This window comes from Parasteatoda tepidariorum, chromosome 1 (genome assembly GCF_982258835.1).
Source record: "Parasteatoda tepidariorum strain Cologne lab strain chromosome 1, Ptep-v5.0, whole genome shotgun sequence".
NCBI lineage: Eukaryota > Metazoa > Arthropoda > Arachnida > Araneae > Theridiidae > Parasteatoda > Parasteatoda tepidariorum.
In genome coordinates this window covers 4030609-4057776 of record NC_141755.1, presented here as the reverse complement: position 1 = coordinate 4057776, position 27168 = coordinate 4030609, and the positions used below count along the sequence as shown (strand labels likewise).

At 28.0% G+C, this 27168-nt stretch overlaps 1 protein-coding gene across 3 annotated transcripts; it reads right to left on the bottom strand.

Annotated features, from left to right (window-relative positions):
* Positions 1-1352: 1352 nt before the first annotated feature.
* dos (daughter of sevenless) lies at positions 1353-27094 on the bottom strand. 3 transcript variants are annotated; one of them, XM_016054351.4, is made up of 7 exons: positions 26665-27094; positions 10764-10892; positions 8819-8987; positions 6283-7569; positions 4890-4974; positions 3951-4098; positions 1353-3343 (listed from the first exon to the last, which is right to left on the bottom strand). In XM_016054351.4, exons 1-7 carry the CDS (start codon positions 26728-26730, stop codon positions 3140-3142), a joined length of 2088 nt encoding a protein of 695 aa, XP_015909837.3. In that variant the 5' UTR covers positions 26731-27094; the 3' UTR covers positions 1353-3139. The 3 variants fall into 3 exon arrangements, with proteins under 3 accessions (XP_015909837.3, XP_015909838.3, XP_071036340.2); XM_016054352.5 differs by lacking the exon at positions 26665-27094 and adding an exon at positions 13663-13900; XM_071180239.2 differs by lacking the exon at positions 26665-27094 and adding an exon at positions 13348-13533.
* Positions 27095-27168: the final 74 nt, after the last annotated feature.

Genomic DNA, 27168 nt, shown 5'->3' with positions numbered 1-27168 from the left:
TAGTATAAATATTGTAAAGCAATAATTCATAAATCGTCAATAGTTTAAATATAGTCAATAGTAATATATTGCCAATCTTAAAAATAAGACAATAAAAGAATGTCAGAAACATTTGAACACAGAAAAATAGAATGCTTTCTTGTATATTAGACAGGGTCTTGTATCTTTTGATTACAGCAATTTTAAATTTCTACTGATCATAAAAATAGTTTTTCATCCATTTATTAGAGCCAACTGGCCAACTGTACAATTTCAAATCTTTCAGTTGACCATGCATTTAATATATTCCTAATATGTGAATCAACAAGTTTTTACAAGTTATCCAATAAACAATTTCTCACTTATTTTACTATGCAGGATTTGTGAAAATTACAAGAATATTGAAGAAAAATTAAAGACAAAATAGTGCCCTATAGCAAATTTTCAAAATACACTTCATGTTTAGTTAATTAGGGAAAAACACATACTTCAATACAGAAGAGATAGCCAAAGGCCTGAAAAACAGATAAATAATATTAACTTTAAAAAAATATGGCTAGACTTGCACTCAAAGCACTAAATATCTGTTTTAATTTGCATGATTTTCACATGGTTTTTATAAACACAAAGATGCATTGTTATATACTTTGTGATTATAATCTATTCATTCAAAAAATAACAATGACACTAATTTTTCCCCTTGAAATAATTTATACTATCTTAAAGCCAGATTAAGAACAAAAGCAAGCAGCATATAGTGTGAAAGTGAATATCAATTGCAATACTTAAATACTTTTAGTATTTGAGATGGTATGGGTATAAATGTAAGCTTGATTTTAACTATGCTCTCTATATTCCAACTTACATTCTAAAACCCAGAATTAACCCACCATAAATATGTAAACTATTCTTCAATTAAAAATTTGATAAACTATTCACAAATAGGCCAATAAGAAGACAACTGCAAAAAACACCCCAACTAGTAATTAAATGCTTAAGGATAAAATGCAAGGTCAAAAATTTTAATATTGGGAAAAAAATTAAAAGTTGAGAAATCAAATATAGTCAAATAGCTACATAGTCAAATTGATATAAATCACTTTAAAAGAGCATCAGATATTTTGAACAAAATTATATTGGTTACAAATTTCCAAAATATAAATAATCTTTCTACTAAATTGATTACCAAATACTAACTTTTAGAAAATATTGTACAATCCTGATTATAATAATCTATTAAATGATGTCAAAATTGGATCAATTGAAACACAATATCATTAATTGGCTGATAAAAAAAGGATTCTTTAATTAAATTGTTGACACGCTCAGTATCATCAAAATAAAAACTCATAAGTTGAATCGTCTTTGACAGGTCCCTTTATTATTTTTTTTAAATTGTAAAATCGTTTTTGTTCACAATTTCACTTTTTTTTTTTCAATTCAGATACAAAACACATGTAAAGAATTGTAATATCTTTTAACATGCTCACCATTTTCCTAATTTAAAACAACCTTTTATCTCTTCTTAAAAAAAATATCATCATTCTATCTTAACTAATTTTCATGTGCTCATTACTGCTTCATCATCTTTGATTTTATTCTTCAATGCAAGGGATTTTCATTTGCGATAATCACTCATATTTCGCTTATGCATTAACTAAAGTCTTTTTTCAAATTTTTAGTCTGATGTTTTAAAGAGAATTCAGTGTTAAGTCTGAATTGAATGCTGACTGATGATGCATCAGGAATTGTAAGTCCAATGTAAATGCTAGGCTGGAACAAGATTTAGTTAATTTAAGCAATCCACACATGAAAGGTTAGATGTAGAAGATAGAATTGAAATTTAATTTTATACCTATGATTGACTTCCACAAGTAAGATTAAAAATTGATATTTTTCAATAACTGGAATGTGATGTTGGTTAAGGAAAAATAGATTTAGTAGTGATCAATTAAAATTATTGCAGGCTGAAGATGAAATAGTGAAGAAAAAAAAAGATCAAAAATTCATACTAACAATAGGTGATCGTTGTTTGGAAATCGTTGTTCAGAGGTTCACCCTAATGTTAATCCAATAGTAGACATTTAATTCTATAAACATAAAGCAGTTCTTTGGATGTTGCCGTTGTTTAGAGGTAGTCATTAAAGGAGGTTTGAATGCTTAATGTTGTAGCCAGAACAATGCAATATACATTCTTAAATATTAAAACTTTTAGTGCTTTCTCGGGGATTTTGCAGTAAAAAAGTTTCAATCAGTTGTGGATATTTTGTAGCTCGATATAAGATTTCATTGTACCAATTCAGGAATCAGTTTACTCTTTTGAATTTGATGTTGATACATCAAATAACAGGCCTTAGACTAAACCACAGATTATAAAAAATAATTTGTGATCATTAAAATTTAAAAAAAAAATTATTCTATTCAAATTTAAATTATTAAAGCTAAACTGTTACATATAAATTGATAGATAAGTATAAATTTTTGTATTAAAGTATAAGTCAAAGAAAATAATATATAATAGAAATTATCGATGAATTGATTAAATATGTAAAATTTAAAGACCGTATATTATGAAACAAATCATACTTTTTATCACAGACCGTACTTTTCTCTCAAGAAACCAATTAAAATGCATTTAATTTCTCTAAACTTTTTGCATAAGACCAACATACCAGAAAAATAGTATGAATCAATTTTAAAGACTTAATGCAAACATAATATTTTACAAATCCACAATAACTTTCATTATTTTTTTTTTAAAAAAAAGGACTACATAAGTAATTAAGTGGGAAAGAGATATAAAATCTCATATAATAAATATAAAAATCATAACGAAACAAAAATTATCTAACATTATAACATAATTTTGAAATCTTTCAAAACTTAAATGCTGGAAGAGGCACTAACTTTAATGAGAAGCAAATAAAAGCTTTTTTATATTTTATAATGAAAACTTATATAAAAACCTGCAAAAGGCACTATAATTCAAGTCATTACCAAAATGCATTAAAATTAAACATCAAATGTCAAGCAACAAAACCTTGGTGAGACAAAATTTACAATAATTATAAGACTAGGTATATTCAAATAAATATAATAGTTTTTTATATTATGGCTGTATGTCCACCTTAACACAATAAAAATAAAATTAAACAGGATGTCATTGAGATTTCCTGTAAGATTCTTCAACATTCTGGCGCATTTCATTAAAAGCTTTAGTTTTCACAAAATCAACCTTCTTGTAAACGGTGGAGGCGGACAGTCTCTCGGGAGTTTTAGGGCTGGGCGATGGTTCAGAATCTAGATCAAGATCCAAATACTGTATTTCGTCCTTCTTAGTGGGAGCAGAGAAAAAATGCCTTACCTAAATAGAAATAATTGCATTTAGATACATTGATTGAATGTAAAATTTAGTAGCTCATGAGATTAAAGTGGCTATAAAGTGTTTAAAAAAATGGAAACAATCATTTAACTCAATTTCAAACAGGATCACCAAACAGTAAAAGACAAATAAATGTAATAAAATTAAAAAGAAACGGTAACTGAAAAAAATATAAAATTGAGGCAATTTTAATTGTCTAGCATAATTGTAAAAAAAATGATCCAGTTTCATTTAAAACTCCGGACATTGTGCAATTAAAGCAGATTTGAATGAAAATTTTTTGGCTATATACACTCCAATATTTTATTGAATAACATGAAAAGAGAAGCTGATTTTTTCATGCAAAAAAAACAGTTTAAAAATTATTTAGAGTATAATGTTTACTAACTTTTTTAAAAATTTAAAACGAATATTTTCCGATGAATTATTGGTGAATAGTGTCTATTAAGAAATAATTTAAAGAAAATATCTAACATTAGAAAATAATATGTATTTAGACTTAAATATGCTATGCATCCTAAAATTGATAATAAAAGATCAAAAAAGCAAATCTAATTAAACATGCAAAAAATAACACAAGAGTATTTACTTGATCATCATTTGAAGAATTTCTGCGACTGCCACTTGAATTGGAAACTTCATCATCGGATGTTGCTGACATTTCAGGCTGATGTCGAAATCTATTGGGTACGGGTGGCATGCCATTTAAGGAGACAGGAGTAGGACTAGGCGCAGCTCTAAAAAGATGCATCGATATTAATTAATGCCTTCTAAAACTAATACCTATACAAAAATGCTCGTGATTAAATTAATTGTACGTAGAAAGTTGACACTTAAATCGATTCAAAATGCAGTCGGCAGATTATCATAAATTTTTGTGATGATGTAAAAACATATTGAATTATATCTAAAACAATAAAAAAAAAATTAAAAGTATTTTTTAGCTATTTTTTTTCTTTTTATGTTATATGACACTAAAGTAAACTATAAATTATGACCTAGAAGAATATATACTTGGCAAATGTAAAGAATTTATAAAAATTTTAAGAAAATAAATGAATAAATAAAAAACTAGTGTTTTTTTTAAAAATTTTTTTAATAATAATAATAGCTATTTAATTAAATGGTAATTGCATCATTCTAAAATTAAAAAAACATAGTAATTCTGGCATAACATCCCTTAAAAGTCTCATTTGTCACTCACTTTGCTGCACATTAACAGAAGCACAACATAGAAATAAGAAAAAATGCTCTGCTACTTTCATAAATACATTTGAGAACCATTAAAGTCAGTAAAAATCAAGATCATATTAAAAAGAAAAAAGAAATAAAAATAATAAATACTGAAAAATACAATGATTAAAATAAACTTTGATATATAATTGTTACACAAATAATGAATCAGGAGGGAAAGGAATTAGATCAAGTTTTACAACGATTTACACACAGGTAATGAATAAAACATTAAATATTCCAAAGATGATAAAATAGATTATACATTTAATTGTTTAGAGAAAAAAATACATACCTTGTTTTTCTAAAACTTCTTTTATCTGCTTTTGTTCTGGATCGACATACAGGGGGTGGCTGCAGAGTTAAAAAGCTGAATGATCCTAAAACAATAAATAGGTGTTGAAAGAAAAAGCCGTTAGGAAGGTATTACAAACCTTTATTTTTTAAAGGATAAATAAGTCTTCACATCAACATCAAGCCAATAATGGATTCAAGACATCCGAGTTTTCATAATAAAAATTTTAAGTAAATTCTTTATTTTTATTAAAATTTTTTTTAGAATGATCTAGGAACAACTGGTTATATCTAACAACTTAGAAATGCCATTGGGTTGAAGAAACTCTTTTTGTTTAATTTAGTTCTAGTGCTTGCTGTTGCCAACAATAAATGCACTAATTTGTAGACTTTTACATGTTTCAACTAAGCACAAGCATGAGGTAAGTAAATTGAACTATTACATAACACACTTAATTATTAACAATTCAAAGATACAATAATATGTCATTCTGGCTGTCAGAAATATTAATATTTCATCACCTAAAACATTTTCCTCAATGTCGTTAGCATGATACACTCGATTTAACGATACTCGTGGTCCGAGCAAAAACAGGCGTTATAACATGAGGTTGTTATACCAAAGCACACTTACTATTAACTCATAGCTAAATTAACATTTGACACATTTTAACAGAATGTTACTTTACTTCAATAAGAACTTGGGAATTAACAAAAAAATTAGTAATAACAGAACTTTTTTCTTATGTTAATATAAACACAAAAGTATAATTTAAAATATTACTTAATGGGTGAAAAATGCATTAAAAATTAATATGCTGCGCTTGAACTGCACCTTTCAATAGATAACATACATCAAAATAACTACGAATGCATGTTTTATCTCAAAAATATACCGCACAAGGAGACAAACATTAAAAAAAAAAAAATTTTAAACAAAATAAGTATGATTGATAAATTTATTTGCATGAAAAGAATACTACAAAGATTATAAATTACGACCACCTACATAAGGATTTGTATCATTCTTCATTCATTCAAAGGAGACATTCATATTCATATTCATTGTCTGGTAACATCAAAGAAAATAAGAGTTTAAATAATTTCTTCGAAACTAATTCTACATCAAATGACTAAATTTCGGTTGCAAACTACGTTTGAAAATAACATCGCATGTATGGAACAGCAAACGCGACTTAATGCATTGGTCGTTAGAATGGAAGGGTCCCTGTAATGGGGGGAGGGTCATACAAAAATAGCCCTTGACTGTATTCCAAAATTTTTATTATCTTACAGGAAGAGATATTTCTAAAAACACACCCAGAATTCAACAGAATAAAATTTCATGATACAATATAGTTTCTTTTACAAAATAAATCACAAAAAGTTATTACCTTTATCCTCATTATTGATGTTACGCTTTGGCTTCAATTCTCTGTTAACGGCAGGAGGCAATTCACTGAGAAAGTTAGAGGAGAGTGTTGGACTAGTAGGTACATTAGCATAAGCACCTATTGCTGATGGGCTAGGTGGGGTGGCAGCATCACTACTTGACTGCACATTTTTCATTGCATCACCACTTAAATAACCATCAGAAGTCATCAAACTTGGCCTATATTCGTAGTTAAATATCAAATCTTTACTATTGAAAAGGCCAGGTGGAGCATTAGTATAGGCATGGCGTCTAGTCCTTTGTGACGTGCCAGTATTTTGCGAGAGGGGTACAGGAATATTGATATCCTCTTCAGTACGAAACTTAGGGAAGTCATATGTATCATCCATAGTGGATTCTTTAACTGTTGAAGAATCCGCCGAAGGATTTTCACTGTTGTCGTTTTTAGGAAGAGGGGCTTCAGCATTTGAGCTCTTGGTAGAGGGTGGGACATCATAAATATGTTTGTCCTCTTTTTGTGCTTGGAATGGAAGTTCAAAATTCTCATACCTGTGCCTCTCTCTCAGTTTGGAAGGCTTGGGAGGCCTCGGAGGTACACTACTCGCTTGATTCACATAAATTGAGTCATTTTCATTTGAAGCCTCTTCAACAGAAGACTGCAAATTTAGATTTTCAAAATGGCTCGCTAAAGTTTGAACCTTTCTAGGTTGGGGCTTAATATCTTTAATAGAACCATGAAAAGAAGGAACAACATCGTATACATTCACTTCTTCCTTAGTACTTGATTTTCTTCTGGGTACTGTACTACTGGCAGGAGGGCAAGATCCTTCAGGATAAGTATTCCAATTCACCTTAGGAGGCAAAGTATTAAATACATCATTGTTGTAAATGTGTGTTAAATCAGATTTTGACTGAACAGGAACTTTGTAAGTATCGTCTACATCAATGTCAGATGTGGATGTATTGAGGTTGTTACTGCCAGTTCCCAAGGGTTTGGGATGATCATAAAATTCATCTGCTATTAAGGACAAGTCTATTTTTGGAGGTGGTGGTGGTGGATCTTTAGGTAAATCAGAACATCCAAAATTATTAACAGAAGAACTAGGGTTTCCTTGAACAGATAAGTCATTTGTTAAACCATTCAGTATAGGTTTTCCAGTATGGCATTCACTTATTGGAATATAAGGATTAGAAGAGTTTTTAGAATGGTAAGAGTTGGATGAAACGGGTTGAGTTGTTACATTGTTGTTGTTTGATGAAGTACTTGAATCTTGAGGCACAAGAAAATCTATGACATAAAAAAGACATATATTAGGAGAAAAGTTCTTAACTTCATTCATTTTTAAATTTCACAAAATATTTCTGGCATAAAAGAAAAAGTGTCTATTTTTGTAGTATTTCAGCGGTGCTGGAAGAAACAGAATTATCAGAAATAAAATAACTAAAAGATATACAGCTGTAACAATACCATAAATTAGCATAATCTTAAGCTCTAAGCCATAAATAATAGCATAAATAATACACAACATCAGTATGTGGCACAACACTAACTTAGATTTGAATAAATAATCAAAAATTTAGTAAATCAACCACATTTTTGGTCATAAACTTTCTAAATAAAGTAGAACCCCACATTTTTGCTCTACTAATCTGCCATTCTGTATAATCAGAACCGATACTACTTCTCAAAAATTATAAATAAAAAGAATATTTGAAAAAATATTCATTCATAAACAAACTATGAAAAAAACTACTTTATTAATTGTTAATACTTCAATATCAAAACAAACTATAGATTTTCATTAAGTTGCAGATTTTGTGAAATGCAAAGATTATATAAAGTCACATATTCTCCTCCAATACTAGTTCAAATGTATAGTTATAATTAAAAAGTCATAAACAGTGTATATTTAAGTGGGTAAATAACACAGATTTGTGCTGAGATAAATCAATAATGTTTTATTCCAAATATGGGTTTTAAATTTATGTGAATACAAATTGTAAAAAAATACCCTAAAATATACTATCATTCACATGTGTTGTAATTTTATCACATGAATAAGCCTGGCGTCACAACGTCAAAAGATAATTTGCCAATGCTTTTGATTTTTTTTAACTTTTAAAACAATGTGGTGACAAAATTTAAATGTTTGAAAGTTTAAAACTCACCTCTATATCACCTTAAAAAATAAATACCCAAATCCTGATACATCAGTATGTACTACGACTGGAATATTACCGTCAACAATGTCAATAAAAATTGTGCGAAACATCAATTACAATAGGAATTTTAGATAATCCTAACTTCGGGGAATCCAAACAGGTTGCCTGTTTGGGTTATCTAAAATTCTGGATTATCTAAATTTATCTAAGCGCAAATTAGTTAGGAGTAGTGAGGTTCCACTATACTTTTGATCATGAATAAACTTAAACACACATTTATAAAGAAAAAATGATAACAAAGATTATGCGCAGTGAAAAGTAAGGCAAGTTACAGTTTTAAATATTCATTACAAATAAGTATTTTAAAATCATACCTTCTTCCATGTGGATTTTCAATTCACAAACAGAGCATATGCACTCCACCCATTTATTCATCTCTGCTTCAGTTTCAGCGACCAGATAATATGTTCTTTTAGGTGTCCTAAGATCAAACATATGTTGATAGCTCGTTCTTTTGCTGTCGAATGAGATACCAGCATCAACCTTGAATAAGTAGGAGGAAGAATTATTAATAATAACAGAATAGAAATAAAATAGAAAATTTGATTTCATAGCCTTATTGTTCAAAACATTTTAAATTAAATTTTAGTAAAGTTATACATGGACCAGGGCTTATGCAATCACGTCACTATAGAACGAATTAATTTTTTTTTACTCATGTCAGTTCTAAAATATTTGAGGTATTTTTCAAAGACGCACCACCCATGATTCGTTTGCTAGATGTTCCCCACAAAACCTTTTAACTTTGCACCTGAACTGTATTAAATATTAATAAAAATATAAAGAAAAATTGTAACAAAAAAATCTTTTTCAGCTAAACTCTGTAACAGCAAGTAACTGATCTGACTCAATCCCCCTCTCAGATTATCAGTGTTAAACTATTTTGTTTTGCAAGTTTCGTTTGTGACAATGAGTTCAATGCTTAAAGGGAAATGCAATTTCTTTTACAAATAAACTAGAAAAAAGTTAAAAAATTGAAAAGATAATTCAATAAATAAAAAAAATTACAATTTTAAAATTTCAGCGACATTAAATAATCCCACTAATTGGATACTAATTAATTAGCAAATTTGGATATTTGAAAAACAGTTAAAAGTTAACTTTAGGGATAAATGAAAATTCTATTTTTTTTCATGTATGTAAGTTTTATTTTAATAAATACATATTTTTATTAACTACACAGAAGCAAAAAATTAGTTATACATCTGAAATCGTTCATATTACTTTAAATAGAATTTAACTACTTCTTGGAATTTTCGGATTACAAAATTATGTAAATGTTAGCTACCACCCACCATCATATTTTTCAGTTTGTCTGACCTACTATCAAAAAGTGGTTAAACACCACTGCTAGATGTAATATAAATATTAATTCATAAAACTCATACAAATAACACCAAAATTTTAAATCTCTGAAAGTTTAAAACTGAAACACTTTTAAATTTTGCAAAAATTTTTATTAAATTTAAAAGGAAAATGTAGATGGGTAAAAAAACAAATAAAACTAAAAATTGCCATTTACATGTTTAAGGAGACATAAAGATCACCTAATATTTTCAAGCATGACTATAATTTCGAAAAATATGTCAAATGATAGCAAAACAACTAAAAAAGGAAAATAATCCATCATTTTCCTATTCAGTATTAATTACTTCCTATTAAGTACTTAAAACTCCTATTTTCCTTAGTACTTCAAAAAAATTGGTAGATACTAGCCATGTATAATTTATTTGACATTAATATCTGGTACCTGTCATGGATGAAATAAAACAATTATTTCTCAAATAAACAGATATTTAAGATTTACTCGCTACCACTTTACATTTCCTGATGTAAAAACAAATTATCAGAAATTTTTTAACAAAGCAATACCTATTGGCGTGTAATTAGTGAGCTCCTTGTTCATGGCATATAATTAAAATTACAGAATTGACAAAGTCATTTACATATTTCCAAAGCCAATTTTTAAATAATATTTTTTCTTTCTGTAGGAAACTGCTGAAAATGCTGTCAATCCAGTTAAGCTACTTAGAGATTGAACAAACTCCATTTAGAATAATTTTACACTCCTTTTTTTAAAAAAAAAATAACAAAAGCTTTGCCGAAAATAGATCATATGCATAGTGTGCTGCAGCACACACTGACCTTCAATTTATTACTGTATTTTTAGTTTACACATGAAATACAGAAGGGATAAAAAGAAATTCAATTACATATTTTAAGAATATCACATTGAATATAGAAATTTTGGAAAATTACTTGGTCACATTGGTCTAAGTCGATTCTACCCTTCAGTTTTTTACAAGTGTTATCGGTAAAATATTCAAGAATAAATTGTCCAGGAAGAAGACCTGAATGACGCAAGACAAACCATCTTTGACGCCACTTCTGCAAAAAAAAAAATTCTTTAAATACACAGTGAGATATTCACTAATCAGAGATGGCAAATTTCTACGATAGTGGAAAAAATTGTGGAGAAAAGCATCCCATAACTCCGACCCATGTAGAAGAAATGCATTTTCAAAAAGAATTAGCAAAAAAAAAAAGTAAATTTTAAAAAAAGTATTAAAAGTAAATTTAATTAGCGTTAAACTAAAAACTACACACCAAACCTATTCATATACTTTTTATAATAAAATATTGTTAAGCATGAATGCTCAAACCAATTCTTATATAATATACTAAATTTAAAAACTCTGCATAAAATTAAAATAATAAAGAAAATGTAGAAACCCTTTTATTACAAAATTAGATTTGAAATATAAACTACAATTTTCTAATAAAAAATCAGCCGGAAGAAAAACTTGTAAATTTCCTCGAATAATGCATTCTAGAAAAACTTTAAACATTCTAATACTTATATCACAATTTCCATTAGACACAAGGTAATAGGAAACTTTCTTCTAAAAGTTAAATTTTATAAAAAAGTACAATTAGCTCAAAATTCTGCTGTATTAAAATGTATTCATTTAATTATTCTCCTTTAAAATGTTTGCAATTATAAACTTTTTCAATGTCATAATTGGAATTTAATGTAGGAATGAAACTTGCAATTTCATCAAAAACTTAGCAAGCTCTTAACAAAAAAAAATTTTTTTTTTCATTTCAATAATAGGAAAATAAAAATAATAGGTATGTAAAGATTTTAGTTAATCTAGCTAAAATATTTTGAAGAAATGAGAGATCTCAGAAAATAAATAAATAAATAATAAAAAAAATAACAAAATAGGATTATAGTGTCTTCAGCCCAAAACTATAATTATTATTTACTATCAGTTTTTGATGCTTGTCATGTCAAAAACCTGAGTTGATGTGAAACTAAATTGCAATAAAAGAAAACTATTAGAAGTATTTGGAAAAAGATCTTTAAAATGCATGTCATAATAATAATGATATTTAAAATAAAGTAATATTATTTATACTTAGTAATTCATTCAGTTAAAATGTATCAAGAACTGGTAAATAAATAACAACAAAAAGTAAATCATTGCACATAAACATATTTTATTTTATCCAGAAAATAAGGTGTGATGTTTACATGTAAATTAGTTGTGAGATGATTACAAGTATAATACTTAAAAAAAAAAAAAATTACTATTATAAAAATTCTGTAAAAAAATTACTTTCATTTCCTTTATTTGTTTAAAAATATATAATTTGGTAAAAATAGTTCAGAAATTTGATGTAGGTAGTAAACTATAAAATATGAATCTACTATTTTAGGAATAAGAAAGCTTTACTGGGAAAATCTGTCTGAGTAGATAATAATAAATAATGACAATTATAAAGAGAGAGAGAGAAAACAGGATGTATAACTAGATTATTTAAGGAAGTTACATGGAGAGGAAGTTAACAATAAATAAGATAAGAACGAAAGAAAAAATAAATTCAGAATCATAAATAAATTATAGGGTGGAGAAATAAATATTTATGGAAAAACTGAATATTTATCTATCATGAGGCAAATCTAAAAAGCTTGTTTTAATATTTTGAAATCATCATACAGAGTTGCATATTAAAACAGACATTTTCACTCAATCATTCATTTGATACTGACTCAATCTAGTTAACATTTAATTCAAATTCAGACTGTCATTTGATTGCATAATCCACGATTTCATTCAAAATGAACTGATGAGTTTGGTTCAAGTCACTTAGTTTCATTTCTGTCATTTTCTATCCTACAAATGACTGAATTTTTTCACTAAAATTGCATTATTGCTTATTTTATAAACATTTCTAGGTTCAAATGAAACATGCAAAATATGGGTCATCAGAAATTACTTTTTAATTTAAATCAATGACCTTGAAAAATTAACAAATACCACATGATATGCCTTTAGACACTATGTTTTAGTTTTATGCCTTTTCATTATTATTATCCATCAATTTATACGTCTTTTAGATAGGTTTCTCATCTCTATCAAGCAAAATGTTACTTTTGATAATAATCCATAATTTTACTAACAACTTTTAACTATTTATGAATAAAAAATATGTACAAAACGAAACCAATGGTAAAAATTAAAAAAAAGATACATTTTGTAAAAAGCGAAATGCAAATGACGACGGTCAGACAGAATTAACATCAATGATAGGTTTCTGAGTAATTTTAACAGAATGACACAAATATAGGAAGAAGAAAAAGAAAAAAAAACATGTACATGCGCATTTAAACATTGTTTCAATATTGTTTTTTTCCCCTTTCCAAAAAGTTATGAAATTAATCAATGGGGAGGCATATAGCGACGAGTTCGCACACTTAAAATCAGTATAATGACTCACATATTTTTAATCCATTGTATGAGGTAATAAAAATAATCAAGAGGTCGCAAATTCTTACACTGAAATGCTATGCTACTTTCTTTTTGAAGAATGCAATTACTGTTACAGAAGCCATACGAATCTGCAAAGAAGATATTAGGTTATAGAGAAAAACTACCGAAGTCAGAAGATTGAATGTCAAAGCAGCATCCGTTATGGCAACTTGTAAATGCATAAATTCTGATTTGCAATCCCTATTTTATAGCTGTTAGAGAAAAAAATGTTCCATCACAAAAGACACAAGTAACATGAATATGTAATTCAAAATCTTCATTAAAATAAAATTACGCAGAACACTGTCAACAACTACAATAAATTCCAAAGGTTAACTCACCTGTGAAATAACAATATTTTGAAGAATATCTCAGCAAATTTTTAATCAAATTTGGAAACAAACAATTTTCATTTAAAACTGATAGAAAACTAACACTTCTGGCCCAACATGAAATGAATGAATATAGCACAGCTTCCCAGGCTTAATTACAAAAATATTGACGAATGTTTATTCTTGGAAAAATTGTTCTTTCCTCTTCGGGTGATGTTTGCAAATTTACTGAAAAGCGATAAATCTTCGGACTTTAGGCTGGATAAATAGTTATTATACCCTTCTGATAAACCGCTCGTCCATTTCCTTTGACCACACCCCGTGCTTGCAGAATGAGACGCCATGTGATACTCATTAAATGAGTATACAAACCTGCGTGGACAAAAGCACACACTCTGCGATTGCGATAAAAACCAGTCGTAGTTTCAGTATAATCAAAATATTTAGATGAACTTGTTTTGGCTCACGTTTCAAAATACAGTAAATAAAAGAAACAGAAAAGCATAAACAAAAGTTTTGTTTAACAAAGTAGCAGGCGCTTACTTCAAAACTGTTTCACAAATAATTATAATAATTTATATAAATCATAAAGATTTAGTCTCTGTACAAGAGCCGGAGAGAAGCAATTATACTAAGTCGAACTCGATATTAGGTAGCAATTTTAATGAATCAAAGGTGTTATAAGCAAAGTCTGATGCAAAAAGAAAGAGTTGGAACTGGCAAATGAATAACATGCATTTTTTCGATCCATTTAAAAGATAAAAAAAATTTTTTTACACCTTTTTAAAATATGAAATTTAGACAAAATAGGTCGAACAGTTTCCTAATTATTAAATTTCGGAAAAACCGAAACTTTAAATTGTTATTTTTCAGGAACCAGTCACCCGATTTTGTATGTGCTTTAAAGCTACATAGTTCTGATGAAATAAAAATCTGCATGCCTTACAATAAAATTTTTTTCATCATTATTAAATAATATAATGAATGATTCTAATTAATCATTAAAAATTATATTTGGATGGAATCATCTGCGGATAAATGAGTTTTTTCTAATGCCACTTGTTATTATACCAGTCAGGCTGCTTGGTGAAACCAAGCTAATTTACGGTGCGTTTCTTGTTTTTTCAGTGGAGCCAGCTATGGCCGAAAATACGACTTAAGCCACACACGCACGTGACAGCCCGTTTCAAAGGGCAGATTTATTCATACATCCACAGTTCGTAATTTTAACCGGAATCAGAGAACGATTAATCTCCAATTCAGTACCCCCAGAAGTATTGATTTGTTATGAGAACTCGGAGGACTTTATTGACGCTACAGATTTAACGAGCAACCATTTACTACATGGGGAGTCTTTTGCATAGGGCAGGGATCGAACAAACTCGCGACCTCTTGAACATGGGCCCAACGTCCTACCGACCAGGCTATCCTGGCCGGATAAATGAGTTTCATAATCTAGTGCTAAAAGTTTCCAAGATATAGAAAAAAGCACTAAAAGTTAAATTACCATTAAAGGACCCAAACTTTTGATCACTCTCCTGACTACGCAGCAACCCACATTTTGTACTTCATGCAAAATTAGAATCATATCAACTCTTTGATATTCGTTTATTGTTAAGAATCAAAAATTATTATGAAGCAATTGTGAGTTATATCCATTCTTATCGAAGGTCCTACGTGATTTTCTTGGTGCTGAATAGCAACTTGTGAGGGTGTCATGAAAAACGGATCAATGAATAAAATTTAGCGTCCATAAAAAATGACCCCTACTGATAAAATTATGTTGAAAAACAAATTTATCAAATATGAATAATAGAATTTTAAATGAACAAACAATTGCAATTCTGTTTCAAGTTTGCATTTAATTTTATATCATAGAAATTAGTTTGCTTTTAAAAAATGAGAAGACATTTGTTCGTTTGGGATGCTTAGTTTTTCGAAAATAACTTATTTATGTGATTAAATTTTATTTTCTACAGATAAATCATGGATGGCATCGTCTTTAGTGCATTCTAAATACAACTAGAGATCGTCAAAAAGAACAATATTTTGAACACATTTGAATTCTATTTGTTTTGTTTATATATTTTTTTTTTCGTAATTTCTTATTTGATCTTTCCCGCATTCGCCCAGTCCCCGGAAGAGGTTTTGACGATCTTTCCTAAAGGTTCAACACACAGTGTGTCTACGGAATTGCGTGTCTCCCAAAAGTATTCGTAAATAGACAGCTTGTCTTTCCTGGATGTTTCACTGTATTAATTTTAATAAATATAATTACGAAAACAATTATAATTGCTTTTACTTATTATTAGATTGTTAACTAAGCAACAAATTATAAAAGAACACATATTCATTGTACTCATTTCAAAAGTTTATACACACAAAAAGTAAAATAGGTAGCATTAAGAGATTTAACACTTTACGTTCGTTCATTTACATCCGGTTCGTTAAATAATCTCAATTCCAAAGAATAGTTTGATCAATATTTAAAAATGTGAGATAATTTAAAATGAAATAAACCTAGAATGACGAGTTTCAAATTTTGAGTAATGATTGACTTGAAAGTTTTTTCATTTCAAAATAATTGTTTCATTAAGTTTTCTGAATGTTAAGTTTATTCCTTAATGTTAAGTTATTTAAAAGGGAAAAAAATCACAATCCGCTTTCTTACCAAACGAACGTTATTTAGTATTTGATGTAAACAGAGCTGCATCCTAAGTAATGAGCAAAAGTAAAAAGCAAAATTTCTTAAAGTAATTGTTCGATTTGAAAACCAAAAATTATTACCAAGATATTTAAACCAGTCAGATATCTAATTTTACTTGTCCAATCGAAGAGCAAGGATGAACAAGTTCCCGATATAAAATTTAGAATTCATTCATCGAGTGGTTGATGGCTGAATTGAATGCATGGCACAATCGGCCGGCAAAACGAAGTTGAGCAGTATAGCAAACAATATTACACCCAACAAATAAATAGTACTACGTACACGCACTTAATGTTCAGAAGTTTAATAGTATTTTAAACTAGATCTGAAGTGAAAACGGAACGAAAAAAGTTCATTAGAGTCTGTGTGGAATGGCCTCTGGAGAGTGGAGCCCGTATTTACCTGAACAAAGCAAACCAATTAAGAGTTAATTCACAATTGAATCGATTCCTTAGAAATATTTCGACGCGAAAAATGAATTTCAAAATTCAATATTTTCAAAATCAACTCTATAAAATTATTTATAGCATTGTAACTAAACTTTATTTTAAAGCAAACCTTTGAATAGCCTCTTTAGAACTTCAAATTAAAATATAATCATTCATATGTTCCAATAAAAATTCTTATCAATAACTAGATTCTTCAGATAAAACATTAAAGATTAGATTACAAGAGTAACTACAATGCCATGGCAACCACTTATACAAAGATAACCATAGAATGCTCTCCATCTCTTTCAGAAATACTCAGCGGTATTCATTGAGAACTTCAGTTATCAAAACAAAATTGTAGTTAAGAAAACAAAAAAGTCTGAGGGACTGAAACTATTTTTAGCAGCGAGGCAAAATTATCAACACAGTTAATTTTCTCAACAAATAAAAGTACTGAAAAAAAAAAAAAAAAAAAAACACTCATTATTGCTGTGTACAGCCCGAAATTTCTAAGAAATTTGCAAATGAATAGTAATTATTGTATAAAATGATCGATTCATTGAAAGATTATTTTGCGTAATATTAGTAAGATTTTAAATTATATCTTCGTATTCGCTTATTGAAAAACAAATTCTTTGGAATATTAACTCCAGTTCGATGAGTTATATTATTTTTGTTTATGATTACAAAACAATGTATTAAAAACAGACTTGTGACGTGAAAACGCTTCTTTTTAGTCATTTTTTTTCTCATTCATAAGCATAATACGATCAAACAAGCGAACCTATCGACTTCTCGAGATTTAATTATTTTCGAATACAACAGAATTTAATGTTCTACAAACAGTACTTAATGTTAAAAAAATTTTAATGCTTGCAATGTATTGTTACGATTCATCATTAATAATAACTACGGGTTAGGTATAAAATTTAACATATTATAAACTTAAGTTATTAAAAGTATTTTTTTTAAAAAAAAAATTCTGATTTAAATGAATACAATCGGATTTAAATCAAATAAAAGGGATTTTTGGATTTAAAAAATATAAAAAGAATATAAAAAGGAGTGTTAGTGCAAATGATATTAATTTAAATTCAGAAATTGAAGTACGTAATATAAATTTTAAACAAAAATAGAGAAAATAATTTAATACTTAATGGCGTGGGTCTGACTCCTTTCGTTTTTCTTTTAATATAAAATAAGACCTAGAAGATTGGTTATATATATAACATAATAAATAAATACAAAAAGAACATAAAGAAAAGAAAAGAAAAAACCCGAAGAAAATTAAGAAAAACATATATGGGAATACACATCCTCGCACAACAGCAGTGCCACCACCCTAATCTCAGAACTGTTCTAACGCTCAGACGGAGCAGTCATTTTAAAACTCTTCAAAAAATTGTTAATTTTTCTTTTTTTTTAATTTACTATTTTCACAACGTGTGCTTTCAATTCTGGCTCAATATACCAAAGTACAACCTCTCTCTCTCTATATATATGCGTTATTCAAAATTAAACGCTTTCTCTCACTTAATTATTTACTTTATATTTTTCTCATTCTATTTTTGGACTAAAGTATGTATGAATTAACATTTTAAAGTTTTCCCTTTACTAACTGTGAGAACAACATTATTTCCTTAAACTATTTAATGGATAAATTATAATAACTAACGCTTTCCTTTTTTGCATGTGATTTAAAGTTCATTGGGATTTTTTTGCAAGATTTTCCCTAGCTTTGGAGAGAGACCCACTTCGATTTTGGTTTGTTTTCTTGCTATCATACAATGATTACTTAATAGAAACTTTTATTTCGCTTCGGCATGCCGCCTTTTCACACACAATCCATAAACAGTTTTAAGATACATAATGCAACAAAATTGAAAACTAAAAAAAAAAATTAAAAAAAAAGTAAAACGTATACAATTTCGAGACACAATAGTGCAAAGCTGTTTAATGTTATAACCAGAAAAATATTTGAAGAAAATATAAATCAAAATAAATTAATACCTGCCATGAAGCCGATGAGAACATCATAACAGGAAAAATCCGAAAAGAAGAAACAGGAAATCACATCTTAAACTTCATTAAAAAAAAAATTTTAAAAATACCCAGAAAAGATATACACATGACAATTGCCGCACAAAGTATAAAATGCCTAGGCACAGCCAGAAGTTTTTAGGCAAAGTACGAAATATGAGAAATATTTTATACTTTCCCGAGGAATTGTAAACAATAACTAAACATTCAACAGAAGGATAAATACTATATTGTCAGAGTTTGAAAAAAGGTCTTGATAAGACTATTACATAAATGACATGCATTCCTCAAAATTACAAATGGGCAAATCCATGGTGTCAGACATAAAAAATGAGCACAAATTCCTTAGAAAAGATCTCTTTTAAAATATGAGTTAAATTTAAAATCATCTAATTTTTGTATAAAATATTTAGTATGTACATTCTAACCAATCAAAAAATAATTTGTTTTATGAAAACTGATAAGTTCAAATTAAATTAATTTAACTGTTGGTGTCGGCCATAAATTACAATAAAGCAAAAAATGAATAGTCATTTACTAATTGACAAAACTGTGTGAATTTGTTTGGAATTTAAATATCAACTTCATTGAATTTGGAAGCTGACATTTGAATAACGAATTCTAAACAGTTCTTAACTTGAAAAATATGATATATTATAAATTTGAAATTTTTTACTTGGTGTCTTACGTAAATTCTTCAGGTTGGTTATAAGTTTAAGTTAATGATAACAATTATAAATACTGAAAATTACTTTAATTTTTTTTAATACTAAAAATATTATTTTTTCCCATTAAATAGATTCTTAAAATTTTAATTGTCCTCTATTTTCTGTTGAAATACTTACGCACAATAGAAAAATCAATGCAAGCTACTAAAAATTTAAAATTGAGAATTTTATGTATAGTAGAGTCCCGATTATCTGAGTTTCCGCTTTAACCGAGCAATCAAATATTTCAAGGATTTCTTTTGTTCCAGTTTATGTTTTATTTTTAAAAATACTACCAGAAAAAGAAACTGATATTTCATCTTTCAAACACTCAGGAAAACGAAATCCAACAACTCGATCCGATGAAACGATCGTTAATGAAAATGAATCTAGTGAAGATGATGAAGACAGTGACAATGAAAATCAACATACAAAAATCTCTCCTACAGATGGACCAAAAGCTATCGAACGTGCTATTGAATATATAGAACAACAGAGGCGACACCAGCCTTCCTGTTATATCGGGGGGGGGGGGGGGGGGGAATGGCCAAAGTAATGTAAAACAAAAAGCGATTAAGGACTTTTTTTTAACTAAAAACTCATTAATTCTCGTAAAGTATGCTCTTTCAGTGTTTTTAAGTGAACCTTTTAATTATAATATGAATTGTATGTGGTGTACTCGCATAAATTTTGTATTTGTTAAATATGACCACTGCTCCTGCACCCCAGAGCCCAAGGTCAAGAAAACTGAGATGGGCACAAAAGGCCTTGGCCTTCTATGGGCTGTCGCACCACTGAGTTTAGTTTAAACATATAAAATTTATACCGACTATTTTTGTTTCCTTTTTAACACTCTTTGCTTGAACCAAGTTTTTCGGTTATCAGTGTTAGTTGTGGTTCACATTAACTTAGATAATCGGGACATAACTGTACTTGGCATTTTTGCATGATAAGCTACTTATTGCAAAAGATTTTTTTTTTCAAAATCAAATTTTGTTTTATCAGCTTTCTTTAAATTCTATTTTAGCATTCATAGCATTAGGAATAGAAAAAAAATAAAGTCACTTTTCTCGAAATCTACAGTGAGGCTACATTGTTTTTTCAATTGCACGACAGAATAGGTGGATCAATATCTTTTATAACGTTTTCCATCTTGTGAAACTTAGTACATTAACAACAATGTAAATACAACTCCTATTATAAGCATTATTTCCTTAAATCTAATAATTTTAAAAATCTTGGAATAAAAAAAATTAATAACTGTCGCTAAAAATTTTTCCTACTTTTTTGTAAATACAATAGAAGAAAAAATTTATCAAAAAATTCAATTTTTTTTAATACAATAAAGAAATATCCATTGAAAAATATGTTACTGTACATTAAAAGAGGAGGAACTAACACTTTTTTACAATAATTATCAGCCTGTAACACTTTTTCTTTGAAAAATAAAGATCTTTTTGAACAGGTAAAATGTTAATTTTATTGCTATATTTATCACCAGCATAAAATTAAATTATAGTTTTGTACAATTTTTTCAATCTACTGTATTTGATGCATCAAAGTAGATGATATTATTGATAAACCTTTTACTTGTATTTAGTGGCATAGCTATCAGGGGACAAGAAAGAACTCATGTCCCTGGATATAGCCTTAGAGATGCATCAAATTTATGAAAAATAATTAAAAGGGAATTCCAGAAATTTTTCTCTTTTTCCCAGTCTCACTTAATAATTGAAGGATCAATAACAACATCAAATTTTTATCCATTTATGTAAAAACTGAATAGGTTGTGTATTATTATTGTAGTTTACATTGCATGCATTATTTTAAAAATTATTTTTTGCAAATAAACAAGACAAAAAGAAATAAATACTTATTACTCAACCATACTTATCACTCAATCAATAACAATCATCAAAGTGTAATAGAAACTATACTGTTCAACTTTTAACCAAACGGAATGAGCGTTTTCACATTGCCTGGTTAGGCTGATTTAAAGTTGTGAAATCGTATTCAATGTAAAATTAAATGATTGAATTTAGTTTTTAAGGAATCTAAACTTATAACAATCCAGAAATGTCCCCATAATTTTGACATTATATCATTTATATACATTATAGGGTATATAAGATGAGCAAAAACTTAGTTAGCCCCCACTGCTGTAAGCCACAACTATGTCTCTGCTTGCATTGGCAATTGGTACTTACATTTGAATGCATAGCAAGCATTCATGTATAAGCATAAAGAACAGTTTCAGAATATGGGTGAATTCACACAAAAAAAATATATATATATATACAGGGGTCTGTTTAGAAGAAATTTGGGTCCGTTAACGGACCCTTCACAAAATATCTTTTCATAAAAACGGACCCTTCACAAAATATTTTAACTTAAAAACGGACCCTTCACAAAATGATTTTTCTTTTAATCGGACCCTTCACAAATTTGTTTATCTTGATTATTATTTTGTTAATTGAATAAACCCTTTCCAGGGCAAAAAACAAGAAAGATGGATGTAAACGATAAGTTTTGTCTTCGGCAGAAGATTCTTTCATTATTCGTCCGAAATGAATATTCTGCGTTCAGCAGTATAGGCTAAATACCAAATATTTGTATGTTGCATCTCTAATTTAGAAGCAGCAATTGTTGTTTATTTTTTAAAATTTAATTTTTTTAATTATAATTTTACAGTGTTGAGCATAATCTTGTATGTCTTTACAATTTAAAAACTTTTTGAAAAAGTTCTTTTTTGCAATAACGGACCCTATTTGCACAAATTCATAAAAGCGGACCCTGGTTGAAAGAATGAGAGTAATTTTTTCACAATTTCACGAAAAACGGACCTTTCACAAAATGTCTGGACAGACCCCTGATATATATCAACAGAACATTCCGAAAAAAGGTTTTGCTTCAAATACAAGCACTTCTCAAGCTCTTTTAAGCAAAATGATGGGCTTAAAATGTTCTAAATTAAGTTGAGCTATTTCTCAAGAAATTACAATTTTGTTGCTTACCTCAAAAAATTAATAAATAAAATAGTTAAAATAAAATAAATAAATTTTCATTGACCAATTTTAAGTTCATAATATAAATAACTAGGTACAGCCTAGTTAATCAGATTCCATTAAGTTATTGAGGAGAAACATATTATTTTAACTTAACCTAAAAGAATATTTAGATGATTTCTATTCATATTTCACTTCATTTCATGAAGAAAAAGCAAAATATGAGATCAAAATAGATGGAAAAAAAAATGCAACGAAAAGAAAAACGGTGTGGAAGGCAAAAATAATTAATTATTAATTTACAATAAAAAAAATTTTTTTAAATCAAAACAGACTTAACAAATGAGATTTAGAATCAAGGGCGCCAGCAGCGGGGTGCACTTGAACCCTCCCCCCCTGGCTTTTTTTTTCTAAATAATTAAAGAGATACAGAAAAACAATTCTGTTATAAAAAAATTTTATTAAAAATATTTTTATTCAAAAACAAATATTTAAGTAATTATTGATACATAAAGAATTAATTAATCAAACAAGAATTGTAATCGTCTTGTTTGCTGTCCAAATCTGTTTACAACTTTTTCAATGAATTCTGACTCATCTTAGATTCTTTTCTTATGCACATTGAGCATGCACAAACTTGGCAGATATCTAAGTTATTTTTTTAAATTCCATTTAATAAAATATAAATAATATTTTCTATTAGTTACTTAGTTTAACAAAGGTGTATAACACAAACTGACTTCTCACAACTGTAAAATTTCATCAACACAATAAATACCAATGTTAAGCGTGCACAAACACGTTAGTATACGAAACTACTGTTTGTAGTTATTTGTGTTTCAAAGTCAGTAGCTACACTAGCGCCATCAATACAGTTTCTCGTGGCAAAATTTGCAAGTACAGAAATTCATACTCTTTTTAAAATATCTTGTTAACAATGAAGAAATGCATCTTGCAGCACCCCTTTAATATTATTCTGCTGGCGCCCTCGCTCAGAATCTTGCTTTAAACACAAAAAATAATTTTATTATGTTAAATCTTTTTGGCACGGTACAATTAATTATGTATTTTGGTGCTGGGACTAAAATATCAAAGGTACATCTTGGAAATTTTTTTGTAAATCAAAATGTGAAATATTTCTACACTTTTGAGCAAGATAACCTGTTCTGAAACAGTTTACTTTAATTATTATTTATTCCATTTTCTATTATTAGAGTGAATTTAAAAAAAAAAAAAAAAAAACTGTACCGGTTTGAGATTTACTTAACGTGGTTAAAAATTACAAATGATGTAGCCCTTCATTTAACAGCCAATAGCTTATTAAAAACAAATTAATAAGTTAAAAGTTGGTATTTTTAAAACTTCAGTTTTTTTATCTTGAAAACGATACCTTTGATTAAATTTAAAATTTTGATCATTTACATTGCTGCAGAATTGCCCATAGATAGACAGATATTAGCCCATAATGGTTGGAACAGTTATAATTGTTGATTAAACAATTGTATTCACATAAATGAGAAAGATAAAAATATGAAAGTGTTTCAGTTTTCCTTAAATGCAATTTTTAGTTGTGTGAGTCATAATTATAACAAATTGATCCATTTGTCTAGATAAAAAAAATTAACTAACAGGAAGTAGAGAAAGTCCAAAGCAAAAAAAATCAGCATTCAATGAAATAAATATAATGAAATTGCAAATCATTCAAAATACAGTAAGCTTACACAAATACTAAAATAACTAATATACAGAAAGAATTTGGAAGTTTATAATAATATTATAAAAAGCAACAAATGAAAAATTATTTTTGATATATTAGTAGTATATAATCAGTCATTATTATCGCTTAAACCCAAATACTGACTCCACGACCCCTGAATTGTTGTTGCAAAATTTTCAGTTCTTTTTAAAAATCTTCCTTATTTTTTCTTCAATTTTGCAGACTCAGCAACAGCTTGCTACAATAACTACATTGCTTTATTTCTTGTGAAGAACAGAATTCCTTTCCCATATTTTTTCAAGGTTATTTTTACAATTAGAAAAATATATCTTGATATTTCAAAGGATTAATCACAAGCATGTTAATTTGTGGAGACAATATTTTAAGTCATAAAATGAAACACAAAAACGTACTTTCTCTGGATGAACCTTTTTTCGACAAATTTGGATTCTTAGTTTTAAAAACATGGAGGATTACAAAATATGGCTTCAGTAGTTAGTCAGGAAAGCGGTCAAAAGTTCATGCAATCGAACGATTTAACTTCTTGCAAATTTCACCATATCTCGGAAACATTAAAAGGACATTAAGAACTTTCTGCACGCAATCATAAAACTCTCCAATTCAAAGATAATTTCGTGTAAGAAATAATTTTTAATGATTATTTATTACTTTCAATTTCATTAATAATGGTCAAAAAAATTTCAAAATATAAAGTATACAAATCTTTACATCTTTTTAAATTATATTCATTCAAAATGTCAAAATACAATATTTGAACAAAAGTGGTCGAACAGATCTGAAAACTTGACTTTTTAAATTAGAAACTAGGATAAATTTTGCATTTTGTCATTTAATACCACACAGTTTAAATTGATTAAAAAGTCTGAACACCCTAATACTTTAAAATGTTTCAATCATTATTACATCAAATAAACAAAAATAATAAATAATTATCAAAAATTATTTTACAAGGAGCTATCTTTAGCACACATAACAAGTTTTATAATTATGTACAGAAAGTTTTTGATTTACCTAATAAATACTCAAAATATGGTGAAATACTCAAATAGGAAAATAAACATTAATGACAATGAACTAATTTATAAATAAAAATTATCTTAAAAAAAGTTTATGAAACTTTGATTGCATTCTTCAAGACTAAAGAAAGGTTTGTTTGATTCTGCACTACAGATTATAACCATAATACTATCCAACTCTTATAAAATGTGTAACTTACCAAACCAGTGCACTGACAAACATTAATAATATGGCTAAGCTTGAAAGAATTGAAACTATCACTACAATTGTATTCAAAACTGTTTAAATATAAAATATTTTAGAAAATCGAATGAATTAGTGTAAACAAAAAAAATACTCATAAAAATCACTCTCTTAACAATTTAAACTCATCTAATCAGATTTTGGGGATATTTCGTATCATGATCTGCCACGCCAACTACAATCGCCAGTGAGCCAAACGGGTATTAAACAGGAACATTTTTACATGTAGAGGTCTGCTTGGAGGTGGCTATGAGTTATACCCTTCGCGTTGGTCCCTTTTTATGATGTTTTTATAATTTTATCTTCCTGCGGGAAGTAGCCCAGAAGTTGCCAAGACTTGGAGATTATTCTGTTACAGATCACAATACAGACATCTACCTACTTTATAATAATTCTTCTAAACTAATGTTTGAAGAAAGTTCATTTAATTAATAATACCTAAAACAAATTTGTTAAATATTTTTAGGGGTACTTTTCCAATAAAAGTAAATTAAACAATATATCTAAATGACATGTTTTTGTTTATCTGGGGTGATGGCCTTCTTGTTTCGTTGAATTTACATGCGCCAAGTAAAAGTCTCTGTTACTCTATAAAAAATCATATCTTTCCAATAACTTGTGACTCTACAGAAATGTCTTTCACCAAATTTATTTTAAGAATTTCAGTTATACTGCAGATGTTATACACTAATAAAGTAGAATGTTGTCAAACATTAGTATATTAGATTCAAGATGTAGTTTCTACAATAGCAACCTCTTTAATTTGCTTTCAAGGATCCAATATTCATGCATGCTTTTTTTATGACACAAATTAAAAGGATGATAATATAGTTTATTTTTTAATATTATATTAAAAATTCATTATTTTTGTACCAATCATTCATAACGATACACAGTAACATTTTAAACCCTAGTTTAAAATCAACATTTTAAAGCCTTATTTATATTTCTTTTAAAAAAAGCATTGAATATTTCATTCAATTCCTCGAAAACTATAATTTAAGATGAAAAATGAAAGCTACATTAAGAAAACACTTAAATAGGTACTTGGCACAGGCATTAAAAAAAATGAGTTACTAAAAATTATCCAGATTTCCAAATCATGAGTCATATATTTACATACCGCTTTAACAATCCTTTTCTCGGGTGGTGACTTTATAAGCCAGCCCTCGTGCACCAAACATTCCATTCTTTAAAAATACTTCTTTAATCAAAAGTCGATATAAATTTAAATCAATCCATAGTTAATTTCACAATAAATTCGATAAAAGTTCTTTTTATAAGACAACCATAATCAACTAGGAGCAATAACACGTCTCCATACAGAAGAATGTTTCCTTTCAATGAGTAAACACGGAGATTTGGATGTAAGAGGAAAAAGATGACGCATAAACGAATAATAAATGAAGCGATGGTCACTAGAGCAAAAACTTAACTTTATCTTAAAAGTAAACTAAAAAATAGTGAAAATAATCAAAAATCAAAACAACGACGAAACTATCTAAAAAACTTATTGGATTGCCATCGCGATTGTATAAATGCCAAGAAAAAACATCTTACTAATTGGATGGTGGCAATGTCATTTATTTCATTTTTTTAATTTTATTTTATTTAATGCCTTTTGTAA

Bases quoted from the DNA above. Each gene is read 5' to 3' on its own strand.
- dos (XM_016054351.4), bottom strand. From the start codon at position 26,730: ATGGAATGTTTGGTGCACGAGGGCTGGCTTATAAAGTCACCACCCGAG. The intron at 7,570-8,818 runs GTATGATTTTAA...TTTATGTCATAG, and splicing joins GAAAATCCACATGGAAGAAG to ATTTTCTTGTGCCTCAAGAT. The intron at 3,344-3,950 runs GTAAATACTCTT...ATTTCTATTTAG, and splicing joins ATTCTTCAAATGATGATCAA to GTAAGGCATTTTTTCTCTGC.